The sequence below is a fragment of the Equus caballus genome, chromosome 13, assembly GCF_041296265.1.
Source record: "Equus caballus isolate H_3958 breed thoroughbred chromosome 13, TB-T2T, whole genome shotgun sequence".
NCBI lineage: Eukaryota > Metazoa > Chordata > Mammalia > Perissodactyla > Equidae > Equus > Equus caballus.
This window is the reverse complement of record NC_091696.1, coordinates 29,970,595-29,988,931: the sequence shown is the minus strand read 5'-3', so window position 1 is coordinate 29,988,931 and position 18,337 is coordinate 29,970,595. Positions and strand designations below refer to the sequence as shown.

The 18,337-nt window shown below is 53.7% G+C and overlaps 2 protein-coding genes across 4 annotated transcripts; one reads left to right on the top strand and one right to left on the bottom strand.

Annotated features, from left to right (window-relative positions):
- Positions 1-22: 22 nt before the first annotated feature.
- On the bottom strand, positions 23-3,697 carry CFAP119 (cilia and flagella associated protein 119). 2 transcript variants are annotated; one of them, NM_001199127.1, is made up of 9 exons: positions 3,494-3,697; positions 3,132-3,163; positions 2,492-2,557; positions 2,174-2,343; positions 1,519-1,589; positions 1,206-1,322; positions 1,042-1,111; positions 873-956; positions 79-257 (listed from the first exon to the last, which is right to left on the bottom strand). In NM_001199127.1, the coding sequence occupies exons 1-9, from the start codon at positions 3,695-3,697 to the stop codon at positions 79-81; spliced, it is 993 nt and encodes a 330-aa protein (NP_001186056.1). The 2 variants fall into 2 exon arrangements, with proteins under 2 accessions (XP_005598787.1, NP_001186056.1); XM_005598730.4 differs by lacking the exon at positions 873-956 and having other exon boundaries at positions 23-257.
- Positions 3,698-4,121: 424 nt separating this feature from the next.
- On the top strand, positions 4,122-16,775 carry RNF40 (ring finger protein 40). 2 transcript variants are annotated; one of them, XM_001495870.6, is made up of 20 exons: positions 4,122-4,258; positions 4,387-4,583; positions 5,002-5,169; positions 5,303-5,444; positions 6,354-6,560; positions 7,115-7,236; positions 7,359-7,505; positions 7,605-7,679; positions 8,446-8,565; positions 8,663-8,842; positions 9,035-9,170; positions 10,029-10,150; positions 10,239-10,666; positions 10,753-10,870; positions 10,993-11,142; positions 11,311-11,523; positions 11,614-11,739; positions 12,978-13,118; positions 13,240-13,341; positions 15,513-16,775. In XM_001495870.6, exons 2-20 carry the CDS (start codon positions 4,452-4,454, stop codon positions 15,687-15,689), a joined length of 3,006 nt encoding a protein of 1,001 aa, XP_001495920.3. In that variant the 5' UTR covers positions 4,122-4,258; positions 4,387-4,451; the 3' UTR covers positions 15,690-16,775. The 2 variants fall into 2 exon arrangements, with proteins under 2 accessions (XP_001495920.3, XP_070088004.1); XM_070231903.1 differs by lacking the exon at positions 4,387-4,583 and having other exon boundaries at positions 4,130-4,258.
- The last annotated feature ends 1,562 nt before the right edge of the window (positions 16,776-18,337 follow it).

The window sequence follows — 18,337 nt, the reverse complement described above, 5'->3', positions numbered from 1 at the left end:
CCCAGAAGGTGCTCAGGATGGGTGGGGCGGGGATGGGGCCACTCTGGCCCAGGCCTTTATTGGGGAAAACACTGGGGATCACTTGGTCTTGTTCTTGCCTTTGCTTGCAGGTAGCTGGAAAGGCTGCTCCAGTGTGGTCAGCTTGCTGCTGAGCCTTTCCTCGCTGGCCTTGAGCCGTTCCTCCACCAGCTTTTGGAGCTGTCCCAACTCCTTGTTCAGCTGGGTTTTGATGTAGGCTCGGAGGGCGGAGACCTGGCCTGCAGGGGCAGGGAAGAAGGGACAGGTCAGGAGAGGTGCTGGACCTGAGGGATTGTCCCTAACTGGGCAAACATAACCGTCAAGGTGCCCTTGGGGGCTACACAGGTGGCAATGTTGCTTCAATTCAGGAAATGTCTGCCAGCCCTTCTTTGAGAAGAGGGGTGGGCTGGAATTTCTAGATTGCTACTTAGTAGCTGTGGGACCTTAGGCAGGTGATTTAACCTTTCCGTGCCTCAGTGTCCTCCTGTGTAAAATGTAGATAATGATAGCATCTAGCACCTAGGATTGAAGGAAGATTAAATGTAACCCATTAAATGGGTTAGTATGTAACCATTTAACCATGTAAAATGCTTAAAGCAGGGCCTGGCAATAGTATTGCTAAGTATGTGCTGGTTATTATTGTCATCGCTTTTATAATCATCCTTTTCTGGAACTCCTGCCTCACCCCAGTGGCTGTGCTTTTATGTTTGTCATCTTGGACTTCTGCATAAGTAATCATGTGGAGAAAGGACACCATGACTAAAACAAAAAGTGTGAAGTCTCGATGTGGTCTAAACCCTTCATTTTACACCTGCCCAAAGTCACAGGGGACCCTAACCCCTTCAGGTCCTCACTTGGCTCTTCCTGGAACACTGTTTTGGGTTCTTCCTCCTGTGGGGTGACTGCCTGCTCCTCCACTTCCTCACCACCTTCTTTCTCTGCAAGCCAGAAGCAGGAAGAGGCTTTGGCCTTGGCCCCGGCCCCAGCCCCAGCCCCAGCCCCAGCCCCAGCCTTCTCCCTTACCCATCTCATCCTCTGGCTGGAGCTTGGGTGGCTCTAGCCCCAAGTAAGTCAAAGATAGATCCAGCCGTACCTGGGAAGAGGAAGAGGGGGACTGAGAGGAGGGCATCTGCACTGAGGGAAAGGGGAAGATGTGGGGTAGCCTTTTGTAGCCCATGGCCCAGTACCTGGGGTGTAAAGACATATTTGTAGAGCTTGAAGTGGCGAAAGTAGGTGTTGACAACATAATCTACCAGGGCCAGCAGCTGTTCCTCCTTAAAGAGGTCGATACTGAAGGGAGGCCGCTGTGGGAATGATTGGGAGTTAGAGGACTGACCGCCTCCTGAAGCCCTGGCCTTTTCTCTGAGTGCCCGGCAATCCAGGAGCAGGGAGAGCCCACTGTGGCCTTCAGAGGAAGATGACGGTGATGAGTGTAAGAGAGGGCAGGAGATTGGGCTAGACTTTGGGGGAGAGTGAAGTTCCTGTTCCAGGGGAACTGACCCTGACTCCATGGCAGAAAAGAACACTGGTAAAGTAGCGGTAACATTCCTCCACGTTGCCCAAGGGGGTTGCTGGGAGGGGAAGCAAGATGTGACAGTGAGTCCCCTCCTTGATAATCAGTCATTCAGTTCACTCACTCAACAGCTACTTATTGAGCATGAGCCTTAGAAGTGGACACACCTAGATTTAAGTCCTGGCTCAATTTGTTAATTCACTTGAAAAATATTGAGTACCCATTATGTACTGTTCTAGGCACTGAACAAGACAGACATGGTCCTGCCCTTATGAAGCTTATATTTTAGTGGAAATGACATACAATAAACCAACAGTACGTAATTTCAGCTCTTGTTAAACATTCTGAAGATCAGTTCCGAGAAGAAAGCGGGGAACTATTTTATTGAGCGCTGTGCGTATGTTTACCTATATTACATATTTCTCAGAATAGTCTCATAAAGTTAGTGCTGTATTCTTATTTTATAGATAAGTAAATGGAGGATTTCAAAGGAGAAATAACTTGTGTGTGATAATAGTGCTAGTAATGACAGAACAAAGATTCCCGGTGGTAATCTCTCTACTTCTGCTTCCCATGGTCACTTGTGCCATCCCAGCCTGCTCTCCCCTGGGCTTAAATCCTCTGGTAGCCGCCTTGTCTCACCAATACAGGCCTTGTGAAGATCTTGGAGCAGGGCACAAGCTGTTGATGTCTGCTCCAGTGAGAAGCCCTGCTGGCGGCAGAAAATAAGTGCATGGGAGAAGAGGTCCAGGGTGATGGCATCCCGCAGGCTCTGCTCAGGAGCCCCTAGCCCCAATAATTGGGCCAGCACACTTGAGGAGGAGAGAGGGAGGGAGTGAGTGACAACAGGAGCCTCACTTCAGCACCTCACACTAGTGCACCACATGCTTTGGAGCCAAACATTCCTCATGCCTTCCCACCCACACTCAGCCTTCCCATGAGCTCTCCCCCCGCCCATACTCCCTCATCTCCTCAACATTGGCCGTCTTCTCCAGCCTGTTCATGGAATGGATGTCCAGGTACTTCCTATCACAGGAAAAGAGGAAAAAAGGTGTTGGTGGTCATTATACATTAGTCTTATGACCAAGCATTGGGCTGGGAACCAGGAGACCTGAGTTTGAGGTTTGGCCCTTCCGCTAACTTGCTGTGTAACCTTAGGCAGTTGTGCCACTTCCCTCTCTGGGTCTCACTTTCTCCATCTTTAAATAAGGGGTATGACCTAAATGAACTCATGATCCTCTTCATTTATTAAGCTTAGGGTTAGGAAAATTTTCTTGTCTCTGCCTTGCCACTCCCTTACTGTATGACCTTGGGCAAGTTCCCCCTGTGGGCCTCAGTGTCTGTAGTTGTACAATGCTCCATAGTGGCTATGATATTCCATTTACATCCTCAGTCTTTGGCTCCCTTCTTCCCACACTCCCTCTTTGGAGTGGGGAGGCAGGAGAGCTGGCTTCTAGTCCCTTGGCTAATTGCATCTCTCTGCCTTGGTCTTATCTGTAAAATGGGGATGCCCTGGCTGTCTGACAGGACTGTTGGGGAGGCACTAAAGGAATAATGCAAGTGTGAAGTGTAACTTTCCCCCAGAGTTCTTCACACTCACCACATGCAGATCCGGGGTTGGGGCAGCGGCGGCTGTGGAGAGAAAGCTGATTGGGGAAGGCAGAGCTTTGTTGTCCCTGGCCCCTAGTCCATGGCCCGTCGCGAATCTCCAGCGGTCCTGAGAACGTGCTAACTTGCCTTCTCATCTTAAGGACCATGTATGAGCAAGACTGGCGGGCCGGGCTTCAGCAGGACCTATGTACTACTCATGAACATATTGACAATCGGGGTCACACACCCCTGCCTCTTCACGAAGGCAGCCAGGAAAACGTCTCGAACGTTAGTAAACATAACGACTGGTGACGCCCTGAGGGGAGCCCTTTTACAAACATTCATGAGCGGACCACTCTGTCCCGTCCTCACCGGGAACAAGTTGGCTGCAGGATCATGATCCGCTTCCAGCGAGGCCGCAGTCCCTGACTCGGTCCGCACAATTGTTCCCATCCGCGTAGCCGATTCATCCACTGAGCTGAGGTCCTTGTCGGGTTCCCGCCGCACTTCGGAGGGCTCTTCCAGCTCCGACTGCATTCTGAGTCCCAGGAATTGGCTGGACTTCTGGCGGATCATCTCGTCGCTCCTCCCGCGATCCCGCCTCCGTTCTCATACAGCCGGTTCTAGAGCAGCGACTGCCGGGGCCTGGCCCTGTAGCGACGCTTCAGCCAATCTACGCTGCAGGGAGGCCGAGGACAAGCCAATCCGCGAGAGGCGTCTTTCCCGTCTCAACGGTGACCGTTGCTAAGGAAGCTCTTGGAGGAAGGTTGAAAGTATAAGGCCCTAGCCAATCAGTGAAAAGAGTGAGCATGCGTAATAAGTTGCAAGCCCCGCCCTGCTGCCCTTTCTTCAAAGTGGCTAATAGGAGGCAGACGATGCCGTCAGGGCTAGGGAGTGGAAATGTAGTATCAGTTACCATGGGAACTGTTTACGGGCCAATCACCGAGAGATAGAGGAGGTGTTCCGGAACAAACCAAACGGGACGCGACAGGCGGGACAAAGCGCGACCAATAGAAACCGGAAATGGAGAAGTTTCGCCACTTCCGGCACTGCCTCTGGCGCCTGCGCTCTTTGTTGGGGAAGCCGGTGACGTCCGGTGAAGTCCAAGATGGCGGGGCGAGGCTGATCCTTCTGCAGGTGAGGCCCCAGAGAGGGGGCGGTGGGTTAACGGGGGCGGGATCCAGCATTTGTGTGCGGGGCAGTCTCGGGGCTGCAGAGCACCAGCTGCTTCCACATCTCAGCGCTCTGTTTTCTGCATGTGACAGAAGTGCCGCCTCTGCCTGCCTGACGTCCCTCGGGAGACCCTGAGCCGCTCTTCGCCGCCGCGGCCATGTCTGGGCCGGGCAACAAACGCGCCGCCGGTGACGGGGGCTCGGGGCCCCCAGAGAAGAAGCTGAGCCGTGAGGAGAAGACCACAACCACGCTTATAGAGCCCATTCGTCTTGGGGGCATCTCTTCCACGGTTCGTGGGCTCCTGCCCCAGGCGTCACAACTTGCCAGAGTCCCAATTTCTGTTCTCCGCCCAAGTAGTCCAGAAACTTACTCCCAGTCTTCCAAGCTTAGCAGGGTCCCCTTTACAGAACACTCTGTTGAAGGAAACCAAGGACACGATGTCTGCCTTCCCTTTACAGATAGGAAAACAGGTTCCCCGAGGGCGTGTGACTTGTCAAAGACTTCAGAGTTAGAAAGAGGCAGAAGCAGAACGTGACCCTTCTCACAACCAAGACGCTTTCTCTGTGGGTGTCTGAGCCTCTTTAAATCCTGTTAGCAGTCTGGGGATACTCCCCGCTCCCATCCATTCCATTTGCTTTTCTCTGTCTCTCTGTGGTTGGCTTCTTGGGCCCTACTCGATCCTCTCATTGGCTTTGTTTCCTTGGTAGGAGGAGATGGACCTGAAGGTGCTGCAGTTCAAGAACAAGAAACTAGCAGAGCGATTGGAACAGCGACAGGCTTGTGAAGATGAACTCCGAGAACGAATTGAGAAGCTGGAGAAGCGGCAGGCCACAGATGATGCCACCCTCCTCATTGTCAATCGCTACTGGGCCCAGGTGGATGCCCTTCTGCTTTCCAAGACCTGGCCTTATCCAGCTGCCAATCCTCAGACTCCATTGTTGGGAAAGGAGTGTCATGCTGGGAAGCACCTGAGGGATTCATAACATTTTTGGTGCTTTCTCCCTTCAGTTGGATGAAACTGTGGAAGCCCTTCTCCGACACCATGAGAGCCAGGGGGAGCTGTCTTCAGGGACAGAGGCACCTGGGACCCAGGAGGGGCCAACACGTGATGAGACCCCTCTCACAGAGCCAGGGACGTCGGAGCTGAGGGGTAGGGCCAGAGCCCTAGGGTCTGGGGAGCTTAATTAAGTTCTGGGAAAGGTCCTGGAGAGGAGGGGACTTTGATATTAGGCTCCTGAATTCCCCACCTCCCCGCTCACACGCACACAATTGATTTCCTGTTTGGGTGGCAAAGTGCAGTAGGTAAGAACACAGGCTTTGGAATCTGAGTGACTTGGTTCATAGTGCAGTTCATGATTTGGCACTTAGTTCAAAAAAATACTGTTATTGAGTGTTGACCATGTATTTTGCACTATTCTAGACTTGGAGGAGACAAAAATAAGCAACAAGAAATACTACTATTGCCATCAGGGAGGAAGTAATTATAAGCCTTACGTTAAAAGTACAGGGGCCCCGGGGGCTGGCCTGGTGGCTCAGCAGTTAAGTGTGCATGTTCCACTTTGGCGGCCCGGGGTTCACCAGTTCGGATCCCGGGTGCGGACGTGGCACTGCTCGGCAAGCCATGCTGTGGTAGGCATCCCACATATAAAGTAGAGGAAGATGGGCACGATGTTAGCTCAGGGCCAGTCTTCCTCAGCAAAAAGAGGAGGATTGGCAGCAGATGTTAGCTCAGGGCTAATCTTCCTCAAAAAAAAAAAAAGTATAGGGGCCCCTAAATGGGAATTAGTGTGTGTGCACATGTGTGTGTTTCTCATTTGGATTGGAAAGGCAGAGAAGGCTTCCCTGAGGAAGTGATTTGGGAGTTCTCTGGCCTTGAGGAAATTGCTTTACCTCCCTGAACCTCAGTTGTTTCACTTTCAAGATGGGGATAACTGTACTAAAGGCGTTGGTTGTGTGATTCAGTGAGCCATAGGGTGTTAAAGGACTCGGCCTGGAACTTGTTACAGAGTGGTGGTAACTGCTGCTTTTCTCCTTATGAGAGTCTGTCCATCCCTCCCAGAGCCTCTGCTAATGCAGCTGCGGCCCCCTCTCAGTGAGCCAGCCTTGGCTTTTGTGGTGGCACTGGGTGCCAGCAGTAGTGAGGAGGTGGAGCTGCAGCTGCAGGGCCGTATGGAGTTCTCCAAAGCAGCCGTGTCCCGTGTCGTAGAGGCCTCAGACTGCCTACAGCGCCGGGTGGAGGAACTCTGTCAGCGAGCATACAGCCGAGGTTAGTTCTTTGTGCCCCTACCCTAGAGGTGTCCATCCCCATTTGCAGTTTTATGATATCCCGTCTTCAATGCCCCTAGCCCAAAAGCAGCCAGAATTCCCTAAAGACTAAATCAGCATGTTCTCAGGGGAAGGGTCAGGTTGTAGATAGGGGCTCTGGCTTTGAATGCTGGAGTTGATCTCTAGGATATGGCTTGGAGGAGCTGGTGCTGGTGGGGCCACTGTTTTCTGGCTAGAAACCTCTGGAGCACTTTACACAAATCTTGGTGGCAGTTGCTGATCACAAGGGATAGCAGCAAGTGTGCACCCTTTGCACTCAGACAGCTTCTCCCAGCCTTAGTTCTGTCACTCTGGCCTGGGCATTCTGAGCAGATGGCTCTCCTCTCTGAGCTGGTTTCCTCCTTTGTACAGTGGGGATAAAGACTCCTGGCTTTGTCATGAGAAATTGGCAAGACAGCTGGTGGATCACACTGGGCACATAGCAGACTCCAGAATGAGTTAGTACTTTGCCCCATTGCCCTGGACTTCGCTCTTAACTGAGCCCTGACTTCTCAGGGGACAGTGAGCCCCCCGGTGAGGTGGCTCGGGCACGCACCCGGGAACTGGGCCGTGAGAACCGGCGGCTACAGGACTTGGCCACCCAGCTACAGGAGAAGCACCATCGCATCTCTTTGGAGGTGGGAGTTGGGCTTTTGGAGATGGGATTAGAACCAGGGCAGGATTTGGGTTAGATGGTACCCGAGGATCTCAAGGAGCCAAGTCCCCTCATCTAAGCGTCTGCCCCCTTCATTGTTCCCAGTACTCTGAGCTCCAGGATAAAGTAACATCAGCAGAGACCAAGGTGCTGGAGATGGAGACAACAGTAGAGGACCTGCAGTGGGACATTGAGAAGCTGCGCAAGCGTGAGCAAAAGCTCAATAAACACCTGGCAGAGGCTTTGGAGCAGGTGGGACTCTGGTGCTAGGTCAGCCGGAGACAGGGCTGGTACCTGGGGTCCTTACTTCTCCACTCCACTCCCACCTGTCTGTCTCTCTTCTCTCCACAGCTCAACTCTGGCTACTATGTGTCTGGGAGCTCCTCTGGCTTCCAGGGGGGCCAGATCACACTCAGCATGCAGAAGGTGAGTCGGCTTCATTCTTCCTAATCCCTCCCATAACCTTTAGTCTATCCCACCCTTGAAATTTCCCTTAGAATTAAGGACAGACATTCAACTATAGTCTCTGATGTCCTTCCCTGTCTTTCACACTGCTCTTTGTTTCATGCAGTCATGTTATTCAGTAAGTAATTGCTGATCACTAAGTGCTAGGCACTGTGCCGGGAAGCAGGTGTGTTAGAGAAAAAAATAGACAAAAATCAAAGCATTCATAGAACTTAGGTTCTAGTTGGGGGAACTGACAAGAAGTAAGTATATCAGTTGGTTGTAAGTACCACAAAGAAAACGCATAGAAAATAGATAAATGGAAGTATGTTGGAGTTCATTGGCATTCTCAGCGGGGTGGCTAAGGAACGGCCTTGCTGAGAAGGTACGGTTAATCACTCTCATGCCTCCTCCTGCCTTTGCCCTCTCACCTGTTGATCATTGCACATTTTCTTGGTGCTGTGGAGGTCACTGTGCCCTGTTTCCCTTTACTTCAGCTTGCTCTTCAGGGCTTCCAGGAATGCTGCCCTAACTCCCTGTCAGTTACAAGCCTTGATTCCCAGCACTGACTATGCAGTGTTGAATTTTCTCCCACTTCCCTGGGAGCCATTAGCAGAGTGGTTGGGTCTGGCTTGTCCCTGGGGCTTCAGAATCCATCATTGCCCTGTCTAGGGGATCTTGGTGGGGATGTGAGGGAACCGGACCTCCTGCTTTGGCCCTGCCTCTTATAGCCCTTCTCAATCCACAGTTTGAGATGCTGAATGCAGAGTTGGAGGAAAACCAGGAATTGGCCAACAGCCGCATGGCAGAGCTAGAGAAGCTACAGGCCGAACTTCAGGGGGCTGTGCGGACCAATGAACGCCTCAAGGTGGGCTGTGTTTGGGGTTGGGAGGGCCTGAGCCTGCAAGGGAGGGACTGAGCCCTGAGTCCTCTTCCTGATCACTTTTGGGCATCCCTGCCCCTAGGTGGCCTTGCGGAGCCTTCCTGAGGAGGTGGTACGTGAGACAGGGGAGTACCGAATGCTGCAGGCCCAATTCTCACTGCTCTACAACGAGTCTCTGCAAGTGAAGACCCAGCTGGACGAGGCCCGGGGGCTGCTGCTGGCCACCAAGAACTCCCACCTGAGACACATTGAGCACATGGAGGTATGGCCATGGAACATGGGTAAGGGCCAGACCCTTAGGGTCAAGGAATTTCTGGGTCAAGGGTATCAGAGGCTCTGTGTGCCTGCCAGGGGTCCCTAGGAAATAAATTCTTCCTAAGCCACTGAGGCTTGAGGTGGAGGGCTTGCCAGGAGGTTGAGGGGTTGTGCAGGTTTTTAACACCTTAATCCACAGAGTGATGAGCTGGGCCTGCAGAAGAAACTGCGCACAGAGGTTATCCAGCTGGAGGACACGTTGGCCCAGGTACGCAAGGAATACGAGATGCTACGCATCGAGTTTGAACAGAACCTGGCGGCCAACGAGCAGGCGGGTATGTAGTGAGGACAGGGTGGAGGTGGGGCCTTATCTGGAATTGCTGGGCCCTGGTGTGGGGCTTTATCCAGACGCACGAGGTTAAGCCCCTTCCTTTCGCAGAGCTTCATCTCCCTGTGGAAAACAGGGACCACAGGACCTGGCTCAAAGGCGTAGTGAGGATCACAGCCAGCTGAGGTGGCTGATGGAGCAGGCTCAGCCAGAACATGAGCTGTTGGCCCCATCTCTGGTTCTCTGGCCTTATGTTGTCTCCTTGAGATATTCTTTCATAATATGGAGATTTGTTGAATACCACCTATCAGCCAGGCTCTGTTCTTGGCTTTGAGATTATACCAGTGAACAAAACTCAAAGAATCTCTGCTCTTGTGGAGTAGTGTTGTAGTTGGGGTAGACAGACATCAAAGAAGAAAAAAGTAGAACGTGTATGTTAGAGAGCGACAAATATACCAAGAAAAATAAAGCAGGGAAGGAAGATAAGAAGTATTAGGAGAAAGGGTGTTGCAATTTTGGATAAGGAACTCAGGGAAATGTAACTGAGAAGGTGACATTTGTTTAAAAATCTTAAAGAAGCGGACTAACGTTTCTGTGAATGTTAGTTATATGTTTCTTGGAAGGAAAGTTGGGAATATTAAAAAACTACATTAGCAGAAATACATAGGCAGTGTCAAGTTACTTTTGGGTCAATTTCTTTCAAGTTTACTTTATTTGCTTTGAGGAAATCACACTGTATAGAAGGCTTCAGTTTTCCTCTTCTCCATAATGGGCATGATGGCTTTAGTTCCACCTCCTCCCCCACTGAGGAGCAGGGCCCCTAACCCAGGGGCCAGTTCAACCTTAGTTCCTGACCCTCCCCCAGGGCCCATCAACCGTGAGATGCGCCACCTGATCAGCAGCCTCCAAAACCACAACCACCAGCTAAAGGGGGATGCACAACGATATAAGCGGAAGCTGCGGGAAGTACAGGCTGAGATTGGCAAGGTGAGAAGGGGGCTGCCTGGGAAAAGCCTTGAGTAGACCCCACTGAGTACTGTCTCACTTCAGCCTTGTTCTCTCTCCATTTTTGCAGCTCCGGGCCCAGGCCAGTGGTTCTACTCACTCCATCCCCAACCTGGGCCACCCAGAGGACTCTGGCCTCAGTGCCCCAGCCCCAGGGAAAGAAGAGTGTGGGCCAGGCCCCGTTGGTGCCCCTGATGGCAGAAAGGAGATGATGTCAGTGCCTGGCAGTGCCACCACTACCACCTCAGTGAAAAAGGAGGAGCTGGTCCCCTCTGAGGAAGATCCCCAGGCTGTAACCCCTGGGTCCCAAGGCCCCTCCTCCCGGGGCCGAGAACCAGAGGCCAGGCCCAAGCGGGAGCTTCGAGAGCGGGAAGGGCCTGGCCTGGGACCCCCATCTGTAGCCTCAGCTCTCTCAAGGGCTGATCGGGAGAAGGCCAAGGTGGAGGAGGCCAAGAGGAAGGAGTCAGAACTTCTCAAAGGTCTCCGAGCAGAGCTCAAGTGAGGCCCTATTCCTGTCTCCTTCCCACCCCTGCCATGTGGCCTCCAGCCCTACTCACCAAGCCTTCCTCCTGTGCCTCCCCCAGGAAGGCCCAGGAAAGCCAGAAGGAGATGAAGCTGCTGCTGGACATGTACAAGTCAGCGCCCAAGGAGCAGCGGGATAAGGTGCAGCTCATGGCAGCCGAACGTAAGGCCAAGGCTGAGGTGAGGGCAGGTAGGGCCTGTGGGGCATGCAGAGAGGCTGCCCCAGAGGGTTCTGACCAAACCAGAACCCTATGTCAGCAGGAAGCAATGACAAGAGGACTCCTTCCTTCTGGTGGCCATAGGTGGATGAACTACGGAGCCGCATCCGGGAATTGGAGGAGAGGGATCGAAGGGAGAGCAAGAAGATTGCGGATGAGGATGCCCTGCGGCGCATTCGGCAGGCAGAGGAGCAGATAGAACATCTGCAGCGCAAGTTGGGTGCCACCAAGCAGGTGCAACCCCGTCGTGGTCCCCTTGATTGTTGGTATTCTGTTAACCCCCTGTGGGTGCTTCTAGCAGATGGCCCAGGTCCACTCTGTCATTCTTTGCTCAGCCATGTTTTCCACCGGGCATCCTGGCCATCTGCCACTTTCCATCTTGTTCCTGTGCATTTCCTGCAGGAGGAGGAGGCTCTGCTGTCGGAGATGGATGTGACAGGTCAGGCTTTTGAGGACATGCAGGAGCAGAATGGGCGGCTGCTACAGCAGTTGCGGGAAAAGGATGATGCCAACTTTAAACTGATGTCAGAGCGGATCAAAGCCAACCAGATTCACAAGCTACTGCGGGAGGAGAAGGATGAGCTGGGCGAGCAGGTTCTTGGTCTCAAGTCCCAGGTATGGCTGTCCTGGGCCTATAGGGTGAAGCTGGTGAAGCAGAGGCTCCCCACCACTAAGTACCGCACCCCACTCCATCCCATCCCTCAGGTGGATGCCCAGCTGCTGACTGTGCAGAAGCTGGAGGAAAAAGAGCGGGCCTTGCAGGGCAGCCTCGGAGGTGTGGAGAAGGAGCTGACACTGCGCAGCCAGGCCCTGGAGCTCAACAAGAGGAAGGTGAGGCTGGGCTGGAGGGGAAAGCAACGTAGGATGCCAGCTTACAGCTGAAGCCTGGCTCTTTCTCCTCTCGGAGCCCAGCTCATCTCTCAAACACTTACTATATTCCAGACCCTATACTGAGGACTTCCTGTTCTTGGTCACGCTTTAGTCTCACAATAATCTTATGATGGTTTTTTTGTTTTGTTTTGTTTTTATTTTTTCCTTTTTCTCCCCAAAGCCCCCCGGTACATAGTTGTATATTCTTCGTTGTGGGTCCTTCTAGTTGTGGCATGTGAGACGCTGCCTCAGCGTGGTCTGATGAGCAGTGCCATGTCCACGCCCAGGATTCGAACCAACGAAACACTGGGCCGCCTGCAGCGGAGCGCGCGAACTTAACCCTTCGGCCACGGGGCCAGCCCCGTGATGGTTTTTATTACCTGCCTTTCATAAGTGAATAAACTGAGGCTCAAGGAGGTCAACTGACTTGCTCAAGAAAGAGTGGAACTGGGATTTGGGCCTGGGTCTCCTTGACTTCAGGACCACTGCATTGATTAGCTGTAAAATGTGAGTGGTAGGCCCTGTTATGTAGTTGTATTAAACCTAAGAAATGTTTAGCTCATGGTAAAAGCTTGAGATTAACGTTGATTTTTATCTTCTTTGTCCTACTGGGTTTTTTCTTCTCCAGTTCATTCATTCATTTAAGCAGTATTATTCATGCCCTTGCTATATACTAGCCTATATACTAGGCTCTGCACTGCGGGCTGGGTAGACCGTAGGAACAGAAGGGTCCTACTAGGAGTGGGAACTTCCAGTATTGAGGGGCACATAGCATGCCAATAACCCCACAGGTAAAATAATTGTTATTAGAGATCACAGTAAGTCTTATGAAGGAAACCAAGGTGCTGGGAAAGAAAACCAGGAGAATCTCCCTCAGGAGGTGGCATTTGAGCTGAGGAAGTTGCAGGGAAAATGTACATGTGTGTTGGGAAGTTGACAGGAGCAGAAAGAAGAGCCCTGTGAAGCCTCAGAGAGGAGAAAGCATATGCAGGTGAGGAACTGAAAGTGTCGGGAATGAGGGAGAGTAGGCGCTGGTGAGGTTTGAGAGGGCAGGAGGCGGGGTTAGCTCCAGTGAAGATATTGGACTTGATCCCAAGAGCAAGAATCACTGGAACGTTTGACACAAGCATCTGTGGCTCCACATGCCTCACTCCCAAGGCTCAGGTGAATGTTACCCCTCCCTGTCCTGACCACTTCAGGCTGTGGAAGCTGCCCAGCTGGCCGAAGACCTGAAGGTGCAGCTGGAGCATGTGCAGACGCGGCTGCGAGAGATCCAGCCTTGCCTGGCAGAGAGCCGGGCTGCTCGTGAGAAAGAGAGCTTCAACCTCAAGAGGGCTCAGGTGTGCTTGGGGGTGGCTGGGGGAGGGGAGGCAGTGTGGTCCAGGGTCACTGATGTGGCCTAGGAGTGGGTGGTTCAGGATGAAGACCGTTGCACTTAGCCTAGCCTCTCTCCTGCCCCAGGAGGACATCTCACGGCTGCGTCGCAAGCTGGAGAAGCAGAGGAAGGTGGAGGTTTACGCAGATGCTGATGAAATCCTCCAGGAGGAGATCAAGGAGTACAAGGTGGGGCTGTGGGGCTGAGTTGTACTATGTCAACCTAGGAATCTGAGATGGGGGGTTGATGAGAGCTATAGTGGGTAGTTTGGGGACCCTAGAAATAAGTTAGGATAGCAAAAAGTGGATGGAATCTATTGTGGAGAATCAGACAATTGACCGAGTATTGCACACATACTGCATGTTAGGCAGAGTGCCTGGCTAGGTATGAGAGGGCTAGGAACTAGACCTGGTCTCAGATCTCTTGAAACTAACAGTCCGTTGGAAGAGGCAGCCAAGTAATTCTCCTGTCTGAGTGATGAACAATGTGATGGCAGAGGCCAGAAGGGCTGTGGGAATTCATGGGAGGCCCTGAAACCAGCCCTGGGGGTCAACAGGCTTCCTGCAAAGAATATCATCCGAGAAAAACCTGAAGAATGAGTCAGGGTTGGCTATGAGGAATGAGGACAAGAGGGTTCCAGCAAAGGGAAAGGCAGAGGTGGAGGCCCCTAGCTGAGAGAGGCGTGCTGGAGGTCAGAACGTGGGTTTTGTGGTAAGTGGGAAGCCTGGGGGCGTTGGGCAGTGTTGCTCCCGAAGGGTGTGGTAAGCCAGCTTGAGATGCTTGCCTTATCCTTTAGGCAGCATGGAGACATCAAAGGGTTTTAAACCAGAGAGTGACATGGTCTGATTTCCTGTTGGATTTGGGCTAGAGGAGCTAAAGACTAGAGGGAGGGAAATGCATTAAACTATTGTAGTCACTGAGGCAAAAACTGATAGTGAGCTAGCCTATGGTATCAGAGACAAGTCGATGGGTTCTGGAGATGGATAGGAGGCAGAAGCAGTTGGCCTCAGGGATAGATTGAATGCATGGAGTGAGGGAGAGGGAGATACTTAGGAGAACCCCTGAGTTCCTGATTTGAGAAACTGGCTGGATAACAAGTAGCACTTAGGAGGACTGTGGAGGACAGTGTTCAAGGATGTTGAGAACGAGGTGCCTATGGGACCTCTTGGGAGGCTGTCTGGGAAGGCACTCAAAGCAAAAGGGCTGGTCTGCCGAACAGGGATTTGGGGGGCGGGGCGGTGTCAGCAGAGGTGGAAGCCACATATAACTGGTCCCCCACAGAGGGTCTGTGGCATGAGGAAGGACAGGGGTTATTTTTCTCCCTTAGAAACCTCAGAGCTTAAATGATGGGAGGAGAAGCCTGTGGTTTGGGAGGAAGGAGAGTGATGTAGAGGGAGTTGATGAGGGAAGAGTTTCAAGGAGGTGAGGGTGAGCTGAGTCAGAGCTGCCAAGAAGCCAAATGAAGCAAGTGATGAGAGATGCCCCTTGGATTTGGCAGTCTGGGTGGGAATGGTTCTTGGGCAAGGGTGGAGGTGGAGGTCAGACCACCTGCACTGGAGTGAGGAGAGGATGGAGGGTGTGTCAGTGAATAGAAACCTTTTGAAGCATTTTGGGCTTGAAGGAGCAGAGGCAGCCGTGGCGGAGAAGGGAAGGGTTTCTTGAGAAGAGACAGACTTTGGAGCTTGTCACATGCTGATGGGTAGGGTTCTGAGAGCTAGGAAAGAGGTGATGCTGGTGGGGGCACTGCTGAGGCAGCAAGCCGGGCTGGGATTTCAAGCAGGGCAGAGGAGGAGTGTTGGGGAATGCTGAGTTGAGGGAATTCCTATCTGGAGTTGGAGTTTAGACCTGGTGGCAGATGGCAGGTTTCAGGATGGGAAAGGAGATTTGTAAAACCTCTGTTGAGAGGAGGCAATCCAGGGACCCATGGCAGGATCTTTGGGCAGCACAAGGGTTTAGCCCAGTTGAGGGTAGAGACAGCAGATTTCCAGTTGCACTGAGAAGGTAGACAGTTGGCCTAAACCAGGATTAGGATTTGGCCGAAGAGGCTGGAGATGAAGCCCCAGGGCAGAGGAGCCCAGGCTGAGCCTGTAGGTCATTGGCCTTGAAAGGGGACACGTGACCACTGGCCATCACTGCCCAGGTTAAAGAGTCCAGACTGCTACTTTCTAGTTTGGAGACCTCGGCCTCTGAGCGTCAGTTTTTTCCTTTGGAGAGTGTTCATCCCCGCCTCCCAGGGTTATGATGAGAGTTAGTTGCAGTTTGCTGTGTGGTAGACTTAGCCTGGACCACCTCCTGCTGTCAGCCTGGGGTGTGGGCACCATCACAACTGTTCCCAAGCTGATGCCTTTACCTGGCCCAGGCGCGGTTGACCTGCCCCTGCTGTAACACCCGCAAGAAGGATGCAGTCCTTACCAAGTGCTTCCACGTTTTCTGCTTCGAGTGCGTGCGGGGCCGCTATGAGGCCCGCCAGAGGAAGTGCCCCAAGTGCAACGCGGCCTTTGGTGCCCACGACTTCCACCGTGTCTACATCAGCTGAACCTGTAGCTCAGGACTTTGGAACACCATGGACCCTGGGGGCTGTGCCCCCAGCCTCCACCCCCCACCCCCCGCATCGAGTGGCCCCCACCCTCCATTCCAGTCCCTGTGGGCCCAGCCCCTCCCCACCTGGTTGGTTTGGGGGCCCCAGAGCATGCTAGTGGGTTTGGGATCAGCTAAACTCAGTTCCACCTTTTCCCCAAGGTCAGAGCTGTAGCCTAGGGGGCACCCACCCTGCGGGAAAAGTCTGCTGTGAGAGGCCTGAGGGACCCAGAGCACTCAATTGAGCTTCTTGAAAGCTGGCCCTAACCCTTCTCCAACTGTCTCTGTGGGCTTATCCCAGCCCTAAGGGGGAGATTCCCCAGCTGTGACCTTCCATGCAAGAGGAGGCTCACTACCTGCTTAGACACCCTCAAGTGAGGACCAGGGGTGGGCCAAGTCTCCAGCCCCTTGCTCTGAGACTGGCCCCTGGGGCCCAGGGAGACTTTCTTTACCCCGTTGTCCCCCAGGCCTGGGCAAGGCTTCCCTCCTGTGCAGTTCCCTGGGCTCTTTTGTCTGCCTCTTGTGCTCACGGCTGAAGGAGGTATGGGAGGGGGGCACTCTCCTCTTCCTTTGGGAAGCTCTGTGGTTGCTGCAGTCACCTTGCCCTCATCTTGGGAGTGCTGAACCAACATCGCCAGTTTCTGTTCTAATCAGGCCCCTCCCAATCTCCCAAGCCCACTTACCCTCACCTCATGCTTCCCAAGGCTCCACTGGGTCCCCAGCCCTGACCCTGCTTTCATCCTAGTGGCCTTAACTGCAGTGGAGGTGGAACTTCCCAGGAGGGGAAGGGACAGACTAGCCGCTGGGCCAACTTCCGATCATTCCAGGTAGAGCGTCATTTAATATCCTGTGACTGAGCCTGTACCCACATGCTTCCTTTGTTGCCTGCCCAAACAAACTCCGTGGGCTGTGAGGACAGCACGCAGGGGCCTGGAAGGTGGAGCTGCTGACAGGTCCAAGGGTCCATTCTGACCCACAACCCCTGCTCTAGAAATTACTTGTATAGGCTGTTGTTACGAATAAAGGAATAAACGTCCAACTCTCAGCTTATGGTCTGAGTAGCCGGGCTTCCTGCCCTAAACATGCTGCCGGATTTTAGCTGCTACACCTGTTCTGGCCGCTGCCCTGGCTGGCCTGCACAGATGAGACCCCGCTCCTGCCTACCCCCAACCCCGAGTTACACTTAGACCCAGCTGCCGTCTGGGATCCTGGACTGAGCTCCCAGGAGGAGCGTGTCTGCAGGGAGAAAGGTCCGTGGTCAGTCTTCTGCCGCCAGCCCAGCCTTCTTGCTCCCACGGGGAAGGGCTGAAGTTCACCAGAACCGCAGCCCGGCCGGCCCCTCCCTCGCGCGTTCGCCACGCCCACCGCAGTCGTTGGCCAATGGGATCCTGGGAGGATTTTGGGAAAATGTAGTCCCTTATTGGCACCCGGCGACAAGGTCCTCCGAGGAGGGAGCCGGTCCCCGGTTGTGCTGGCCATAGGCGGGCCTGGGCCAATCTGAGGGCCATCCCTCCCCGACGGCTTTACCCGCCCCTTCCCCTCAGGCGGATAGATTGGGACACTTGAGCCGGTGACTTCCTTCATTGCAACTTGCGCCTAGAGCCGTGTCTTCGGGAACTTTGCGCCGAGTCAAGTGGCGCTTGCTGGTTCAGCGCGCCGTCTGGTCCTCCGACGGAGCCTTCTTCGAGGCTGTACTGGAACTCGCGCTAGGGCCGGTGCTGACTGGGGTTGGTGCCGGAGCTAGAGTTGGCGCCATGGCCACGGTAGCAGCAGCGGGCTTGTCAGCGGTCACGCCTTCGCGGGGGCTCGCAGCCTTGTCTGCCCTCGGGCCCCAGTTGGCCCCCAGGGTTTCGGCGGGGCCGCAGCGGCTGGACCAGGTCGGACCGGAGACCGCGACGCGGGCAACAGTGATTTCCGGCGCAGGGCTCGTGGCCATGGGGACGCTCGCCGAGGCACGGGGCGCGGCGGGGGATGGCATAGGGCCGCCGAGGAAATGTGCGCGGTGTGCGGGCAGCGGAGACCAGGGTGGGGAAAACGCAACATATTGCATCATAGAGACGCAGCCGGGCTCTGAGAGGAACTCTCCGCCTGGGAGCGCGTGGAGGTCAGCCAATCTTCTGTGATGCTATCCTCTTTCCCAGGAATCACCTCCACGTAGGCTCCTTAAGTAGATGCAAGTAACTACACATCATCTCCCCTAGGCCGTTCTCCATATCCAGAGGGGCTAAAAACACCTTGTGTGTCCTCGAACCTAATAAACTAGGCATCAAACCACTTTCTCAAGCTCAAGCCCAAGAGGCTGGGATAAGGATCACAGAATTTCAGTGGGAGGAGCAAGCACTGATGCTGCAGGAAGAACAGTAAACTCGCCATAAACGTTGGTCTGCAATGAGCGTGTCCAGTGCTGGGAGGATCTGCCTGAGGGGCTGGCCAGGCCCCTCCACCCAGGATGTTTGACTCCTTACTAGCCCCAGTGGCCTCAGTGACTGTGATACCCTGGGCCTCTGGGAAAGGCAGACCAAAACTTCTGGACCAACCCTGACCTCAGCTGGCCGCCTGGGGATGAGATGTTGGCCTCAGTGGTGAAGTTGCCTGTGTTAGTCAGAA

Excerpts from the sequence above, each read along its gene's own strand:
- CFAP119 (NM_001199127.1), bottom strand. The coding sequence starts at position 3,697 with ATGATCCGCCAGAAGTCCAGCCAATTCCTGGGACTCAGAATGCAGTCG. Across the intron at positions 3,164-3,493 it reads CTGCAGCCAACTTGTTCCCG|CCGCCGCTGCCCCAACCCCG; the intron begins GTGAGGACGGGA and ends TTCTCTCCACAG. Across the intron at positions 258-872 it reads AGTGTTCCAGGAAGAGCCAA|GCCAGGTCTCCGCCCTCCGA; the intron begins GTGAGGACCTGA and ends CTGCCCCTGCAG.
- RNF40 (XM_001495870.6), top strand. The coding sequence starts at position 4,452 with ATGTCTGGGCCGGGCAACAAACGCGCCGCCGGTGACGGGGGCTCGGGG. Across the intron at positions 6,561-7,114 it reads TCAGCGAGCATACAGCCGAG|GGGACAGTGAGCCCCCCGGT; the intron begins GTTAGTTCTTTG and ends CTGACTTCTCAG. Across the intron at positions 8,843-9,034 it reads GACACATTGAGCACATGGAG|AGTGATGAGCTGGGCCTGCA; the intron begins GTATGGCCATGG and ends CTTAATCCACAG.